Source organism: Columba livia, chromosome Z (genome assembly GCF_036013475.1).
Source record: "Columba livia isolate bColLiv1 breed racing homer chromosome Z, bColLiv1.pat.W.v2, whole genome shotgun sequence".
Classification (NCBI taxonomy): Eukaryota; Metazoa; Chordata; class Aves; order Columbiformes; family Columbidae; genus Columba; species Columba livia.
Window position 1 is genome coordinate 418,599 of NC_088642.1, and position 14,510 is coordinate 433,108.

General features: G+C 55.6%; 1 protein-coding gene across 11 annotated transcripts in view; it reads right to left on the minus strand.

Moving 5' to 3' along the window:
• Positions 1-14,510, minus strand: part of LOC102098886 (NEDD4 like E3 ubiquitin protein ligase) — a 121,424-nt gene that overhangs the window by 13,108 nt on the left and 93,806 nt on the right. For all 11 annotated transcript variants that reach the window (XM_065046710.1, XM_065046708.1, XM_065046709.1 and 8 more), the window contains 6 exons: positions 12,655-12,713; positions 10,654-10,719; positions 9,656-9,885; positions 8,419-8,540; positions 7,721-7,791; positions 6,916-7,011 (listed from right to left, as the gene is read on the minus strand). In XM_065046710.1, coding sequence (XP_064902782.1) covers positions 6,916-7,011; positions 7,721-7,791; positions 8,419-8,540; positions 9,656-9,885; positions 10,654-10,719; positions 12,655-12,713 — 644 coding nt within the window. The remainder of the gene's footprint in view (positions 1-6,915; positions 7,012-7,720; positions 7,792-8,418; positions 8,541-9,655; positions 9,886-10,653; positions 10,720-12,654; positions 12,714-14,510) is intronic.

The following is a 14,510-nucleotide window of genomic DNA, read 5'->3' on the forward strand; positions in this document are numbered from 1 at the left end:
TGTGGAAGAGAGAGAAGCGGGGGGAAGAGAGAGAAGGGGGAGACAGGGAGAGAAGCGGGGGACAGGGAGAGAAGGGGGGGACAGGGAGAGAAGGGGGGGACAGGGAGAGAAGGGGGGGACAGGAGAGAAGGGGGGGACAGGGAGAGAAGGGGGGGACAGGGAGAGAAGGGGGGGACAGGGAGAGAAGGGGGGGACAGGGAGAGAAGGGGGGGACAGGGAGAGAAGGGGGGGACAGGGAGAGAAGGGGGGGACAGGGAGAGAAGGGGGGGACAGGGAGAGAAGGGGGGGACAGAGAGAGAAGGGGGGGACAGAGAGAGAAGGGGGGACAGAGAGAGAAGGGGGGACAGAGAGAAGGGGGGGACAGAGAGAAGGGGGGGGACAGAGAGAAGGGGGGACAGAGAGAAGGGGGGACAGAGAGAGAAGGGGGGGGGGACAGAGAGAAGGGGGGGGGACCAGAGATAAAGGGGGGGACACAGAGAGAAGGGGGGGGGACACAGAGAGAAGGGGGGGGACACAGAGAGAAGGGGGGGGAAGAGAGAGAAGGGGGCGACAGAGAGAGAAGGGGGCGACAGAGAGAGAAGGGGGCGACAGAGAGAGAAGGGGGGGGAAGAGAGAGAAGGGGGGGGAAGAGAGAGAAGGGGGGGGAAGAGAGAGAAGGGGGGGGGAAGAGAGAGAAGGGGGGGGGAAGAGAGAGAAGGGGGGGGAAGAGAGAGAAGGGGGGGGGAAGAGAGAGAAGGGGGGGGAAGAGAGAGAAGGGGGGGGAAGAGAGAGAAGGGGGGGGAAGAGAGAGAAGGGGGGGGAAGAGAGAGAAGGGGGGGGAAGAGAGAGAAGGGGGGGGAAGAGAGAGAAGGGGGGGAAGAGAGAGAAGGAGGGGGGAAGAGAGAGAAGGGGGGGGAAGAGAGAGAAGGGGGGGGAAGAGAGAGAAGGGGGGGGAAGAGAGAGAAGGGGGGGGAAGAGAGAGAAGGGGGGGGAAGAGAGAGAAGGGGGGGAAGAGAGAGAAGGGGGGGAAGAGAGAGAAGGGGGGGAAGAGAGAGAAGGGGGGGACAGAGAGAGAAGGGGGGGACAGAGAGAGAAGGGGGGGAAGAGGAGAGAAGGGGGGGAAGAGAGAGAAGGGGGGGACAGAGAGAGAAGGGGGGGGAAGAGAGAGAAGGGGGGGGAAGAGAGAGAGGGGGGGGGAAGAGAGAGAGGGGGGGGGAAGAGAGAGAAGGGGGGGGAAGAGAGAGAAGGGGGGGAAGAGAGAGAAGGGGGGGGAAGAGAGAGAAGGGGGGGGAAGAGAGAGAAGGGGGGGGAAGAGAGAGAAGGGGGGGGAAGAGAGAGAAGGGGGGGGAAGAGAGAGAAGGGGGGGGAAGAGAGAGAAGGGGGGGGAAGAGAGAGAAGGGGGGGGAAGAGAGAGAAGGGGGGGGAAGAGAGAGAAGGGGGGGGAAGAGAGAGAAGGGGGGGGAAGAGAGAGAAGGGGGGGGGAAGAGAGAGAAGGGGGGGGGAAGAGAGAGAAGGGGGGGGGAAGAGAGAGAAGGGGGGGGAAGAGAGAGAAGGGGGGGGAAGAGAGAGAAGGGGGGGGAAGAGAGAGAAGGGGGGGGAAGAGAGAGAAGGGGGGGGAAGAGAGAGAAGGGGGGGGAAGAGAGAGAAGGGGGGGGAAGAGAGAGAAGGGGGGGGAAGAGAGAGAAGGGGGGGGAAGAGAGAGAAGGGGGGGGAAGAGAGAGAAGGGGGGGGAAGAGAGAGAAGGGGGGGAAGAGAGAGAAGGGGGGGACAGAGAGAGAAGGGGGGGAAGAGAGAGAAGGGGGGGACAGAGAGAGAAGGGGGGGACAGAGAGAGAAGGGGGGACAGAGAGAGAAGGGGGGGACAGAGAGAGAAGGGGGGGACAGAGAGAGAAGGGGGGACAGAGAGAGAAGGGGGGGACAGAGAGAGAAGGGGGGGACAGAGAGAGAAGGGGGGGACAGAGAGAGAAGGGGGGACAGAGAGAGAAGGGGGGGACAGAGAGAGAAGGGGGGACAGAGAGAGAAGGGGGGACAGAGAGAGAAGGGGGGGACAGAGAGAAGGGGGGGGGGGACAGAGAGAAGGGGGGGGGGACAGAGAGAAGGGGGGGGGACACCAGAGAGAAGGGGGGGGGGACACCAGAGAGAAGGGGGGGGGACACCAGAGAGAAGGGGGGGGGACACCAGAGAGAAGGGGGGGGACACCAGAGAGAAGGGGGGGGGACACCAGAGAGAAGGGGGGGGGGGACCAGAGAGAAGGGGGGGGGACACCAGAGAGAAAGGGGGGGGACACCAGAGAGAAGGGGGGGGGACACCAGAGAGAAGGGGGGGGGACACCAGAGAGAAGGGGGGGGGACACCAGAGAGAAGGGGGGGGGGGACCAGAGAGAATGGGGTGGACACAGAGAGAAGGGGGGACACAGAGAGAAGGGGGGGACACAGAAGGAAGGGGGGGGACACAGAGAGAAGGGTGGGAGGGGGGGGCGAGAGAGAAGGGGGGGGACAGAGAGAGAAGGGGGGGGACAGAGAGAGAAGGGGGGGACAGAGAGAGAAGGGGGGACAGAGAGAGAAGGGGGGACAGAGAGAGAAGGGGGGACAGAGAGAGAAGGGGGGGAAGAGAGAGAAGGGGGGGGACAGAGAGAAGGGGGGGGACAGAGAGAAGGGGGGGGGGACAGAGAGAGGGGGGGGGGACAGAGAGAGGGGGGGGGGACAGAGAGAGGGGGGGGGGACAGAGAGAAGGGGGGGGGGACAGAGAGAAGGGGGGGGGACAGAGAGAAGGGGGGGGGGACCAGAGAGAAGGGGGGGGGACAGAGAGAGAAGGGGGGGGGACAGAGAGAGAAGGGGGGGGACAGAGAGAGAAGGGGGGACAGAGCGAGAAGGGGGGACAGAGCGAGAAGGGGGGGGACAGGGAGAGAAGGGGGGGGACAGGGAGAGAAGGGGGGGGACAGGGAGAGAAGGGGGGGACAGGGAGAGAAGGGGGGGACAGGGAGAGAAGGGGGGGGGACAGAGAGAAGGGGGGGGACAGAGAGAAGGGGGGGGACAGAGAGAAGGGGGGGGACAGAGAGAAGGGGGAGGGACCAGAGGTAAAGGGGGGGGTACCAGAGGTAAAGGGGGGGGGACCAGAGATAAAGGGGGGGGGACCAGAGATAAAGGGGGGGGGACCAGAGAGAGAAGGGGGGGGGACCAGAGAGAGAAGGGGGGGGGACCAGAGAGAGAAGGGGGGGGGACACAGAGAGAAGGGGGGGGGACACAGAGAGAAGGGGGGGGGGACACAGAGAGAAGGGGGGGGACACAGAGAGAAGGGGGGGGACACAGAGAGAAGGGGGGGGGACACAGAGAGAAGGGGGGGGACACAGAGAGAAGGGGCGGAGGGGTGGACAGAGAGAGAAGGGGGGGACAGGGAGAGAAGGGGGGGACAGAGAGAGAAGGGGGGGACAGAGAGAGAAGGGGGGGACAGAGAGAGAAGGGGGGGACAGAGAGAGAAGGGGGGGACAGGGAGAGAAGGGGGGGACAGGGAGAGAAGGGGGGGGAAGAGAGAGAAGGGGGGGGAAGAGAGAGAAGGGGGGGGAAGAGAGAGAAGGGGGGGGAAGAGAGAGAAGGGGGGGACAGAGAGAGAAGGGGGGGGGGACAGAGAGAGAAGGGGGGGGGGGACAGAGAGAAGGGGGGGGGGACAGAGAGAAGGGGGGGAAGAGAGAGAAGGGGGGGGAAGAGAGAGAAGGGGGGGGAAGAGAGAGAAGGGGGGGACAGAGAGAGAAGGGGGGGACAGAGAGAGAAGGGGGGGGGGACAGAGAGAGAAGGGGGGGGGACAGAGAGAGAAGGGGGGGGGGACAGAGAGAGAAGGGGGGGGGGGACAGAGAGAGAAGGGGGGGGGACAGAGAGAGAAGGGGGGGGGGACAGAGAGAGAAGGGGGGGGGGGACAGAGAGAGAAGGGGGGGGGGACAGAGAGAAGGGGGGGGGACAGAGAGAAGGGGGGGGACAGAGAGAGAAGGGGGGGGGACAGAGAGAGAAGGGGGGGGACAGAGAGAGAAGGGGGGGGGACAGAGAGAGAAGGGGGGGGGGACAGAGAGAAGGGGGGGGGACAGAGAGAAGGGGGGGGGACAGAGAGAGAAGGGGGGGGGACAGAGAGAGAAGGGGGGGGGACAGAGAGAGAAGGGGGGGGGACAGAGAGAGAAGGGGGGGGGGACAGAGAGAGAAGGGGGGGGGGACAGAGAGAGAAGGGGGGGGGACAGAGAGAGAAGGGGGGGGGACAGAGAGAGAAGGGGGGGACAGAGAGAGAAGGGGGGGACAGAGAGAGAAGGGGGGGACAGAGAGAGAAGGGGGGGACAGATAGAGAAGGGGGGGACAGAGAGAGAAGGGGGGGACAGAGAGAGAAGGGGGGGACAGAGAGAGAAGGGGGGACAGATAGAGAAGGGGGGGACAGAGAGAAGGGGGGGAAGAGAGAGAAGGGGGGGAAGAGAGAGAAGTGGGGGACAGAGAGAAGGGGGGGGAAGAGAGAGAAGGGGGGGGAAGAGAGAGAAGGGGGGGAAGAGAGAGAAGGGGGGGGAAGAGAGAGAAGGGGGGGAAGAGAGAGAAGGGGGGGAAGAGAGAGAAGGGGGGGACAGAGAGAAGGGGGGGACAGAGAGAAGGGGGGGAAGAGAGAGAAGGGGGGGACAGAGAGAAGGGGGGGACAGAGAGAGAAGGGGGGGACAGAGAGAGAAGGGGGGGACAGAGAGAAGGGGGGGACAGAGAGAAGGGGGGGACAGAGAGAAGGGGGGACAGAGAGAAGGGGGGACAGAGAGAGAAGGGGGGGACAGAGAGAGAAGGGGGGGACAGGGAGAGAAGGGGGGGACAGGGAGAGAAGGGGGGGACAGGGAGAGAAGGGGGGGACAGGGAGAGAAGGGGGGGACAGGGAGAGAAGGGGGGGACAGGGAGAGAAGGGGGGGACAGGGAGAGAAGGGGGGACAGAGAGAAGGGGGGACAGAGAGAAGGGGGGGACAGAGAGAAGGGGGGGACAGAGAGAAGGGGGTACAGAGAGAAGGGGGTACAGAGAGAAGGGGGGTAGAGGGGAAAGGAGATGGGGGAGAGGGAGGAGAGTGGGGAGAGGGGAATGGAGAGGGGGGAGAGGGGAATGGAGAGGGGAGAGGGGGGAGGCAATCGATAAGTGAGCAGAAGGGAAGAGAGAAGCAGCAAAGAGAGAAGGAAGAGGAGGAGAAGGCAAGAGAGGAAAACAGAAGAAGAGGAGAAGGAGGGAAGAAGAGGAGAAGGAGGAGGGAAGAAGAGGAGAAGGAGGAGGGAAGAAGAGGAGAAGGAGGAGGGAAGAAGAGGAGAAGGAGGAGGGAAGAAGAGGAGAAGGAGGAGGGAAGAAGAGGAGAAGGAGGAGGGAAGGAGAGGAGAAGGAGGAGGGAAGAAGAGGAGGAGGAGGGAAGAAGAGAAGGAGGAGGGAAGAGGAGAAGGAGGAGGGAAGAGGAGAAGAAGGAGGGAAGAGGAGAAGGAGGAGGGAAGAGGAGAAGGAGGAGGGAAGAGGAGAAGGAGGAGGGAAGAGGAGAAGGAGGAGGGAAGAGGAGAAGGAGGAGGGAAGAGGAGAAGGAGGAGGGAAGAGGAGAAGGAGGAGGGAAGAGGAGAAGGAGGAGGGAAGAAGAGGAGAAGAAGAAGAAGGGAAGAAGAGGAGATGAAGAAGAAGGGAAGGAGGAGGGAAGAGGAGAAGGAGGAGGGAAGAGGAGAAGGAGGAGGGAAGAGGAGAAGGAGGAGGGAAGAGGAGAAGGAGGAGGGAAGAGGAGAAGGAGGAGGGAAGAGGAGAAGGAGGAGGGAAGAAGAAGAGGAGGAGGAGGGAAGAAGAGAAGGAGGAGGGAAGAGGAGAAGGAGGAGGGAAGAGGAGAAGGAGGAGGGAAGAGGAGAAGGAGGAGGGAAGAGGAGAAGGAGGAGGGAAGAGGAGAAGGAGGAGGGAAGAGGAGAAGGAGGAGGGAAGAAGAGGAGAAGAAGAAGAAGGGAAGAAGAGGAGATGAAGAAGAGGAGAAGGAGGAGGGAAGAGGAGAAGGAGGAGGGAAGAGGAGAAGGAGGAGGGAAGAGGAGAAGGAGGAGGGAAGAGGAGAAGGAGGAGGGAAGAGGAGAAGGAGGAGGGAAGAGGAGAAGGAGGAGGGAAGAAGAGGAGAAGGAGGAGAAGGGAAGAAGAGGAGATGAAGAAGAGGAGAAGAAGGAGGGAAGAAGAGGAGAAGAAGGAGGGAAGAGGAGAAGAAGGAGGGAAGAGGAGAAGAAGGAGGGAAGAGGAGAAGAAGGAGGGAAGAGGAGAAGAAGGAGGGAAGAGGAGAAGGAGGAGGAAGAGGAGAAGGAGGAGGGAAGAGGAGAAGGAGGAGGGAAGAGGAGAAGGAGGAGGGAAGAGGAGAAGGAGGAGGGAAGAGGAGAAGAAGAAGAAGGGAAGAAGAGGAGATGAAGAAGAGGAGAAGAAGGAGGGAAGAAGAGGAGAAGGAGGAGGGAAGAGGAGGAGAAGGAGGAGGGAAGAGGAGAAGGAGGAGGGAAGAGGAGAAGGAGGAGGGAAGAGGAGAAGGAGGAGGGAAGAAGAGGAGAAGAAGAAGAAGGGAAGAAGAGGAGATGAAGAAGAGGAGAAGAAGGAGGGAAGAAGAGGAGAAGAAGGAGGGAAGAAGAGGAGATGAAGAAGAAGGGAAGAAGAGGAGATGAAGAAGAGGAGAAGAAGGAGGGAAGAAGAGGAGAAGAAGGAGGGAAGAGGAGGAGGGAAGAGGAGGAGGGAAGGGAGAAGGAGGGAAGAGAGAAGGAGGGGGAGACCTTCCTCCCCCAGGTTCCCGTCCTGCTCCGGGGCCCGGCAGCCCCAGCTCGGGAGAGGCCGGCGCGGGCGGCTGTGCTGGCCGGCCTCTCGTCCCGAGCCGGGCCGCGCCGCAACCAGGACGGGCTGCCCACGTGGAATTACTTGTGGGCGACAACCAATACTCACTTCCGGGATAACCTTTACATACCTGTCCGAAGTTTTCCTCATCTATGCAGAACATGAGATCCAGCTCTGTGGGGTCATTTTCCAGAATCCACTTCAAAGAGTTGTAGTATTCGCTGTCCTACAGCAGATTTTACACAAACTTTAAACATGAACACTAAATGTGTACTTTAAATTGAACATATAAACATCTTAAACCAGAACTCCCAAAGGGTTGGAAAGGTGAGACTCACATATTTTCACGGCTACCCTAAAGCAGGGTAAGATGGATTACTTTACTCATATGTATTTTTCTTAATTGACTTGTAATTGCACCATTATACAACTCAATAAACTGACTCTACATATCTTATTAGGTAAAGATGTATATGGTGGTCTCAAATTATTGGTTAGAAAATGTCTTCTTGATAAAACTGTACCTTCTTTTCAACACAATTTGCTAACATATATCACACCATTACAGTGAGAATACACTATACAATAACTGACTGTGTTGCTGTTATTAAAAGCCTTGAAGTTTGCTGAACAAAAGACCCCTCTAATTTCTTAGAATACATCTTCATGTATTAGGTCCATAACTTAAAACTGACCCAAGGGAAAAAGGAAAGGACAAAAAAGATGTTACTATCACTAAATATTTCCAAGCAAGAGCGCCAGAAGTCGCAGATTTGCGAGCGGGTTGACAGCGTGGGGTGACAGTGTGGGGCGACAGCGCAGGGTGACAGTGCGGGGCGACAGCGCGGGGTGACAGTGCGGGGCGACAGCGCGGGTTCCCGGGCGCTCCGGGGTGGGGACCGGCGGAGTGCTGCGCCGGGAGCACGGGCCCTTACCACGGACTCCATGTCCTTCAGCGTGATGGGCTTGCCCAGCATCATCTTGTAGAAGGGCCGGATGAAGAAGCCTGCAAGAGAGGGCAGAGCGTCCTGCACCGCACCGCACCGCACCCCGGAGCCGGCGGGGACACCGCCCCAGCCCCAGCGCCGCCGCTCAGCTGGACGCAGCACCACACAAAGTCCCATTTTTCAATTACAAGAATGATGCCATTAATTACCATGTGCCATTAGACACTAACGCTGATGAGGAAGGGACACGAAAGCCAGGGAACTGAGCCCAAGGTACTCTAACCCAGCTCAAACCGCCATTCTTCTCCCAAAGGACATGCTAGAAGAAGTTTCTGACGTTGGCTTGTTTGTTTATTGTGGGATTTCAAGCCTGGCAGGAAGAATATTGTCTCGTCCAGCCGGGGCTGCTGCGGCTGACACCCGCAGCCGCGGGCTGCAGTCTGCAGGGCAGCCCAGCGCCTTCCCTTTAGGGATGTGGTCGTTTAGCAACGCTGGCTGACAGGAGCAAAGCCGTATCTGAAACGCGTTTGTGGAGCAGACGCTCCCATCAGGAACACAGCTTCCGAGAGCTGCACCTCCACTGCTTCCTCTCAGACTTTCTCCCAGAAACACTACACCCCAAAGTGATTTCCTTCCCGTAATAAACCCGGGCGACGGCAGCATTGCCACCCAGTGCCATCACTCACCATCCAGCAGCTTCCCGTGATACACGGCCAGCCCAGCAACACGGCCAATGAAGGTGAAATACGACAGATGATCTTCATTACAAAGGCCTGAATTAGGATTGATCTGGAGAGTGTAGTTGTCCCTTGGTGGGGAAAGAAAAACAAATCCTAGTAACTGCGTCTTTAAATACCCAGATATTCAGATGATGTTCAGAAGGAATGGGAGCTTGGGGCCAGCTCGTGCTCTCTTTGCAGCAGTGTGCCAATGCCATTTCCTCACGGTCCATCTGTCAGGCCACAGAGCGCCTTCCTCCCAGCACCTTCAGCCGCAGGCACTAGAGAACAGCTCTGGAAGATCTTAACCTCCAGGGCCCTGGAAAAGGCCGGTAAAGGACTGGGATACTTTCACAAATCCAGGCGTGTCACAACAAGACACGGGTGTAACAGCGCTGGTTTTAATCTGCAGTATGCTCTTACGTCTCTGAAGAAAGATACCAGGTTTTAAAGCTTTTTGTTCTCATAATTGTTCCCTCCCCCCACTATTTCTTAAAATATCTCGTTAAGTTTCTGGACCCAAAACGAAATAACTTTTAAAATATTTACAGCGACCTATATCCCCTAAGTTTCAATATTTGAAAACAGGCGTGTGTGCAGCAAACCCCATTAACAGGCAGGCGTTCTGAGCTATCAGCGCCGGTCGCTTGTGTCCCTCAGCAGCAGAACGTCTTTTCTGAGACACATTATGCAGCCTCTGTTCACCTGCTTCATCAGCGCTTATTAGAGAAAGGAGAGAGCTTGATGTTGACATCAAACAGCAAAACTGCCTCCTGCAGCTAAGAGAGCCATCCTGACAGCAGCTGCGCACAGCACCTGATCTACGCCAGCGCACCACAACACGGGCACCGGAGAGACTCGCGCCCTCATTTGTGCTCACGGATTGCTCCGAGGTTTGGAAATGGGACAGACAGACTTACACTTAGGCAAGGCCACTGCCGCGGAACTGCTGAACCGTGAACCAGAAGCTGTTTGCTGCCGTTACACATCAGCACTGTCGTTCTGGACGGACGGGAGGGCAGAAAGCGCCTCCTGCTCCTCTCACCGTCCTGATAACCCAAATGTTTCACGGGATCTCAGGAACAGTGTGGAAGGTTCTTGGAAAAGCACATACTCATCTAACCACCTGCTGGTGTAACTTTGCCTCTTGTGCAAAATCTAATGCACACCCCCTAGGAATAGAAATATTTTAATGGACACTTACGTTGCTGAATATTCAAAGAGACCGTAATAGGGGTTGAACATCTCCTTGGACAAGAGGAAAAACCACTCTCTGGCCACCCCGCCGTAGTCAAGTCCTTTCTCCGACTCGAATTCGATCCAGAGCCTGGCTTTCAGGACGTCGGGCCTCTTCACGGACATGATTCTTCTGTACGACTCCTCAAAAATGTTATTTCTGTGTAGCTTCATCTCAAATCTGTTTGGTATATCAGCCTACGTGAAAGGAGATTATATTACACTTGTTGGTTTCAATAAACAAGCATTCCAGCAAACTACTGACCAGCGGTGACAGATGATGCATCTGATCTATAAAGCTTCCCCTTGTGTTTGTTTCCCAGCGCTTTAAGTCTCGGGCTGACAGCACACGGTGAACCAGCTGCGGTCCAGAGACTTCTCTGATATTTGACAGAGCAATGAAAACAACAAGAAAAGTAACGGCACGGGCAAGTCCTGCTCCAAATCAGAGCTGGCGCTGCCGAGGCTGCTGACGGTTCATTATGAGCCACTATCATATCCGAGCTAATGCCGAGTGCTCTTCACGTTAAAGGTGCTCCTGAAAACAGGAACAGCGGAAGCACGTGCAGCCCCAGCACACGCGTGGGCGCCGCTCTGCCGACCTGCTCCAGCTCTGAAGGAGCAATATCGATCCTCAAGCCTATTTTCAACCTAAAGGCTTGTAAACTACCCTAGGGAACCAGGGAATCATTGCTACCTCCTTGCTGCCTCGTCACTTTAATTTTGCACTCATACAGAAAACGGGAGTCTTTAAAGATTTGTAAACGCTTTTGTTAATGCATCAATCAAATTCAAACTCTTCATTTTCTCGGTTCCGACTCAGCCCCTCCAGGAGCAGCACACCCCGGCAGAGGTGGTGCTGTGCTCCGGCAGGACGCGGCAGCCCGTGGCTGCGCCCCAGCAGCCCGTCGTTAGCCCGGCCGCGGCGCAACCGCTCCCCGCGCGAGGCGGCGCGGCCCCACTCACCGGCTTCTTCAACTTCTTCCGGAAATAGTCATATTTCTGTTTGAACTCCCTGGAATACGGAACTGCCTATTGGAGAGAGGAGCGCGCACACGGGTTATTCCAGCCATTGAGCAGTGTGCTATTCCAACAACATTTACCACACAGTCAATCTAAAGGCACGCTATCTGCCCACGCATGCCCTAAGTCGCCTGATAAACACCCGCCATGCACGAAGAACAGCGGCAAAAATTCCCCCACTTCCCAGTGTGTATTTTGTGCTAAAAGGTGCGAAAACTTTCAACCCAGTTCTGTTTATCAACTGCTCATCCTCGGTTCTTTTCTTCTTTTAGGAACAGAAAAGATCAAACACAATTTTTGCACACACACACAGAGTTGGGATGGATTGGTGCCATCCATGTGTCTCATAAAAAATACCGAGCATGCCACATAATACCGAATTATTCTAGAAATGCTGAGCGCTAGCACAGAACAGGGACTCGCACCGCTCCAAGTGCTGGGCACGGTTATACCGGATTATTCTAGAAATGCTGAGCGCTAGCACAGAACAGGGACTCGCACCGCTCCAAGTGCTGGGCACGGTTATACCGAATTATTCTAGAAATGCTGAGCGCTAGCACAGAACAGGGACTCGCACCGCTCCAAGTGCTGGGCACGGTTATACCGGATTATTCTAGAAATGCTGAGCGCTAGCACAGAACAGGGACTCGCACCGCTCCAAGTGCTGGGCACGGTTAAACACTACTCAAAAGACACAAAATCAAAAAAAGTTTGAAAATAAACCTAAGACCAAGCTAAGGGGCTCCATCAAAGCCATGACACTGCAACAACCGCTGTTTGACCCAGGACAGCAGGCACGGCGCCGCTGGAGAGCAACGGCATGGTGACGGGTGCTCTAACAAGTCAACTGCTTCAAGTACGACTCCTTAATGCTCTGCCATTTGTTTGAAACTGTTCTGAGAATTAAGAAACCTCAATTCTCTATTTTTGACACCCCACACAACATTAATTCAATCAGGGTTTGAAAGAGCCTTGAAAAAGAGAGAGGAAAATAGGAGGGCTTCCTGGAGTTGCTGACGTTTCCCAGTGTGCTGCCTGGCTCCAGCGCCCCCTCCAGCCGGTTAACCCACCGACCGCGGGGTGCCGGAGCGCACGGGACGCAGCCGCCGCTCCTGCCGCTCCTGCCGCAGCGACTCCGGCAGGGGCACGTATCCTACGGCCCTTTGCTCTTGCGGATGATGAGACATGAATGCTTTTGTTAAATACTAAATCATGTTAGTCTGATGATAATATGATTTTACTACAGCCATTAAATAATCTTTCAACGTGCTTCCACTGTTTAAATGCAATGCAAAATGCAGTTTAAGTAGTTCTTTGTGATTGCCATGGCACCCAAAATACTATTAAAAGCATTAGGATGAATCTTTAATGCTTTTGTGGCTGTAAAAAGGATTTGATCCAAATAACTGTTATTTACTTAATGGGATCATGATTGACCCTTATTATCTTGAAATAAAATTTCCCAGATAGCCTTTCTGAGGTATGCTTAACATTTCTGGGAAAACAAACGTTAAGAATTTGGATAGCATGCTGTATATTAGTATCTCAGGCATTAAGTGCATGATAAATGGGAAATCACTCCAAAAGCAGCCATGTTCAAACACGTGATTATTATTAATCTTATTAATAAACAAGAAAAGCTGCAGTTACACCATGCGGTAGTTCATCTGCTGTGTCCTGAGCCCCTTAAAACCCTGAGGATCTACCCCAAGTGAAGAGGTGTTGTCAGCACTGGAAACATCTCAGTCTCAGGCTGGGAGTCTGACGCTCAGAGTGCCGCAGAACGGCACAAAAGGTTTCGAGCTCTTTTGGTGTCTCGGCAGTTTGATACTAAAGCCGAGCCGGGCCCCGGTCCCGCTCCCGCGGGTCCTGGCACAGACGGGCGGCGCGGGCCGGCGCCTCCTGCCGCCAACAGCGGCTCAGCGACACCCGCCGCGTACTTACGGGGCCGGTAATGGCCGGGTTCTGCAGCCTGGGGTCTTCCCACTGGGTGATTTTATTATCTGTAAATAACAAAGACGTTATATCATTACTTCTCTGTCGCCACACTGTGAATCTCTGTTGTTTTCTTCTCCCTGCAACTGTTTTCCCTACCACGTCCACACCTGGTGTTTCAGGGCTAGAAGAGGCTGCACTCACCATCTACACCTGAACCCCACCACACTGCTTGGTCAAAACCACTCAAAAAGGCAAAGCTAGAACAGAATCCAATGTATTGACACTGCTTTTATTTCCACGTCTGTAGGAGCAAACACGTTCTAGGTGAACATGGTCTCGGACTCAACTCACATAGAAATACACAGATTCATGCCTGAGAGGTAAAGGAACCCAAAAACTGTGTCAAATGACAGACCAAGTCTATTTTAATTTTTACATCAAGATAGCCAAAATGTAAGACTTTTGAAAGACAGTCTGTATTTGAATTTGGAGGGAATAACATCTCTTAAAAAGAGTCCTAGACACTTTTGAAACCTAATGAAAAGGTTAGAGGACCATTAAGGGAGGTGAAATTCTACAGTTAGAGTGTAAGAGATGACTCTGTTTTGAGCAAGGACAATTTTGGGAGCATGTGACAGAATCCGGCTCTTTCCTAAGAGCAGCAGGAGGTGGCTCGTGGGCTCACACGGGAGCACGGTGACACTGCCCTGCCTGCAGACAACGGCTCCTCACAGATCCTGAACACAACAGAACAGCAACACGATGATGGTGCAACAATGAGACAACGCTCCAAAAGCCAAAGTGGGTGCCGCTGCGATGGCGGGTGTCAGTCACCCATCTGTGCGCCGAGCGGGCGGCACCGACACGCCTGTCGGCACACGCAGCGCTCGGACTCGGGAGCCGTCGGTTAAGACAGCAGTCCAGGTTCTAAGTGTTGCAACCGCTACGTTTTGGAACAAACACACTAAGTTTCAATAAAATGGTTTTTATAGCTACTACAGATAAAAAAGAACCCAACCCGCTTATATTAAACCACTGGTGTTTGCCATATTCCTACGGTTGGAAAAGACCTTACGTTTTGAGCACCCCAAGTGGGTGTTTAAAAGGACTGGGATTTGAAAGGTGACATTCGTTAAATGTTGACTGAAGAAAATCCAAAAGGATCACGAGCACATTTCAGGAAATCGGGTCTATCCATTAATTTAGTACTACAGCACTATTTTAAGCCTATTTATGGTTGCTGACACTATGGAGGAAGGTTGTCAGACTGGCAGCCCCAGAAACCACGAGATCCACGGGCCGGAGCCTGCCACAAGAGCTTAATTTGGCCCTTTCCTCTCACTTCAACCTGTTTAGTCAAATTTATTTCTACCGAGTTCACTGGTTTTAAACCAGCTCGTTTTTTATACCTACTTGAAAACGACCCCCACAAACCACGGTGCTATCCTAAGGAATCAGAGACAACAGCACGGGAAGTGCCTGCAGGCTTCTCAGTTCTTTCTACGGCCCTGCATACTTAAGCGTGCGGGACGTCACCGACACATCTCTGCCGGAGGATCGCGGGAACACCGTGTCGGAGCCGCTGTTCCAGGGCTGCGGGGCCCCGGCAACGAGCAGGGCCCAGGCTGGGCCGCCCCCGGGACCGCAGCTCACCGTTCTGCCTCAGCCAAAGCGTGTGCATGACAAACCCGTCCTTTCAGCACCTCATTTTGAACAGCTGCCTTCCCCCTCGACTCTTCACACAAACACCACTCTGCCTTTCCTCGTAAACGGGCTCCGGGTCCTCCGGGGTTCCCTGCCCCTCGAGCTCAGTACTGCCCCGAGCCCAGAGCCCCACGCTAGACCCAGGACCACCACAGCCG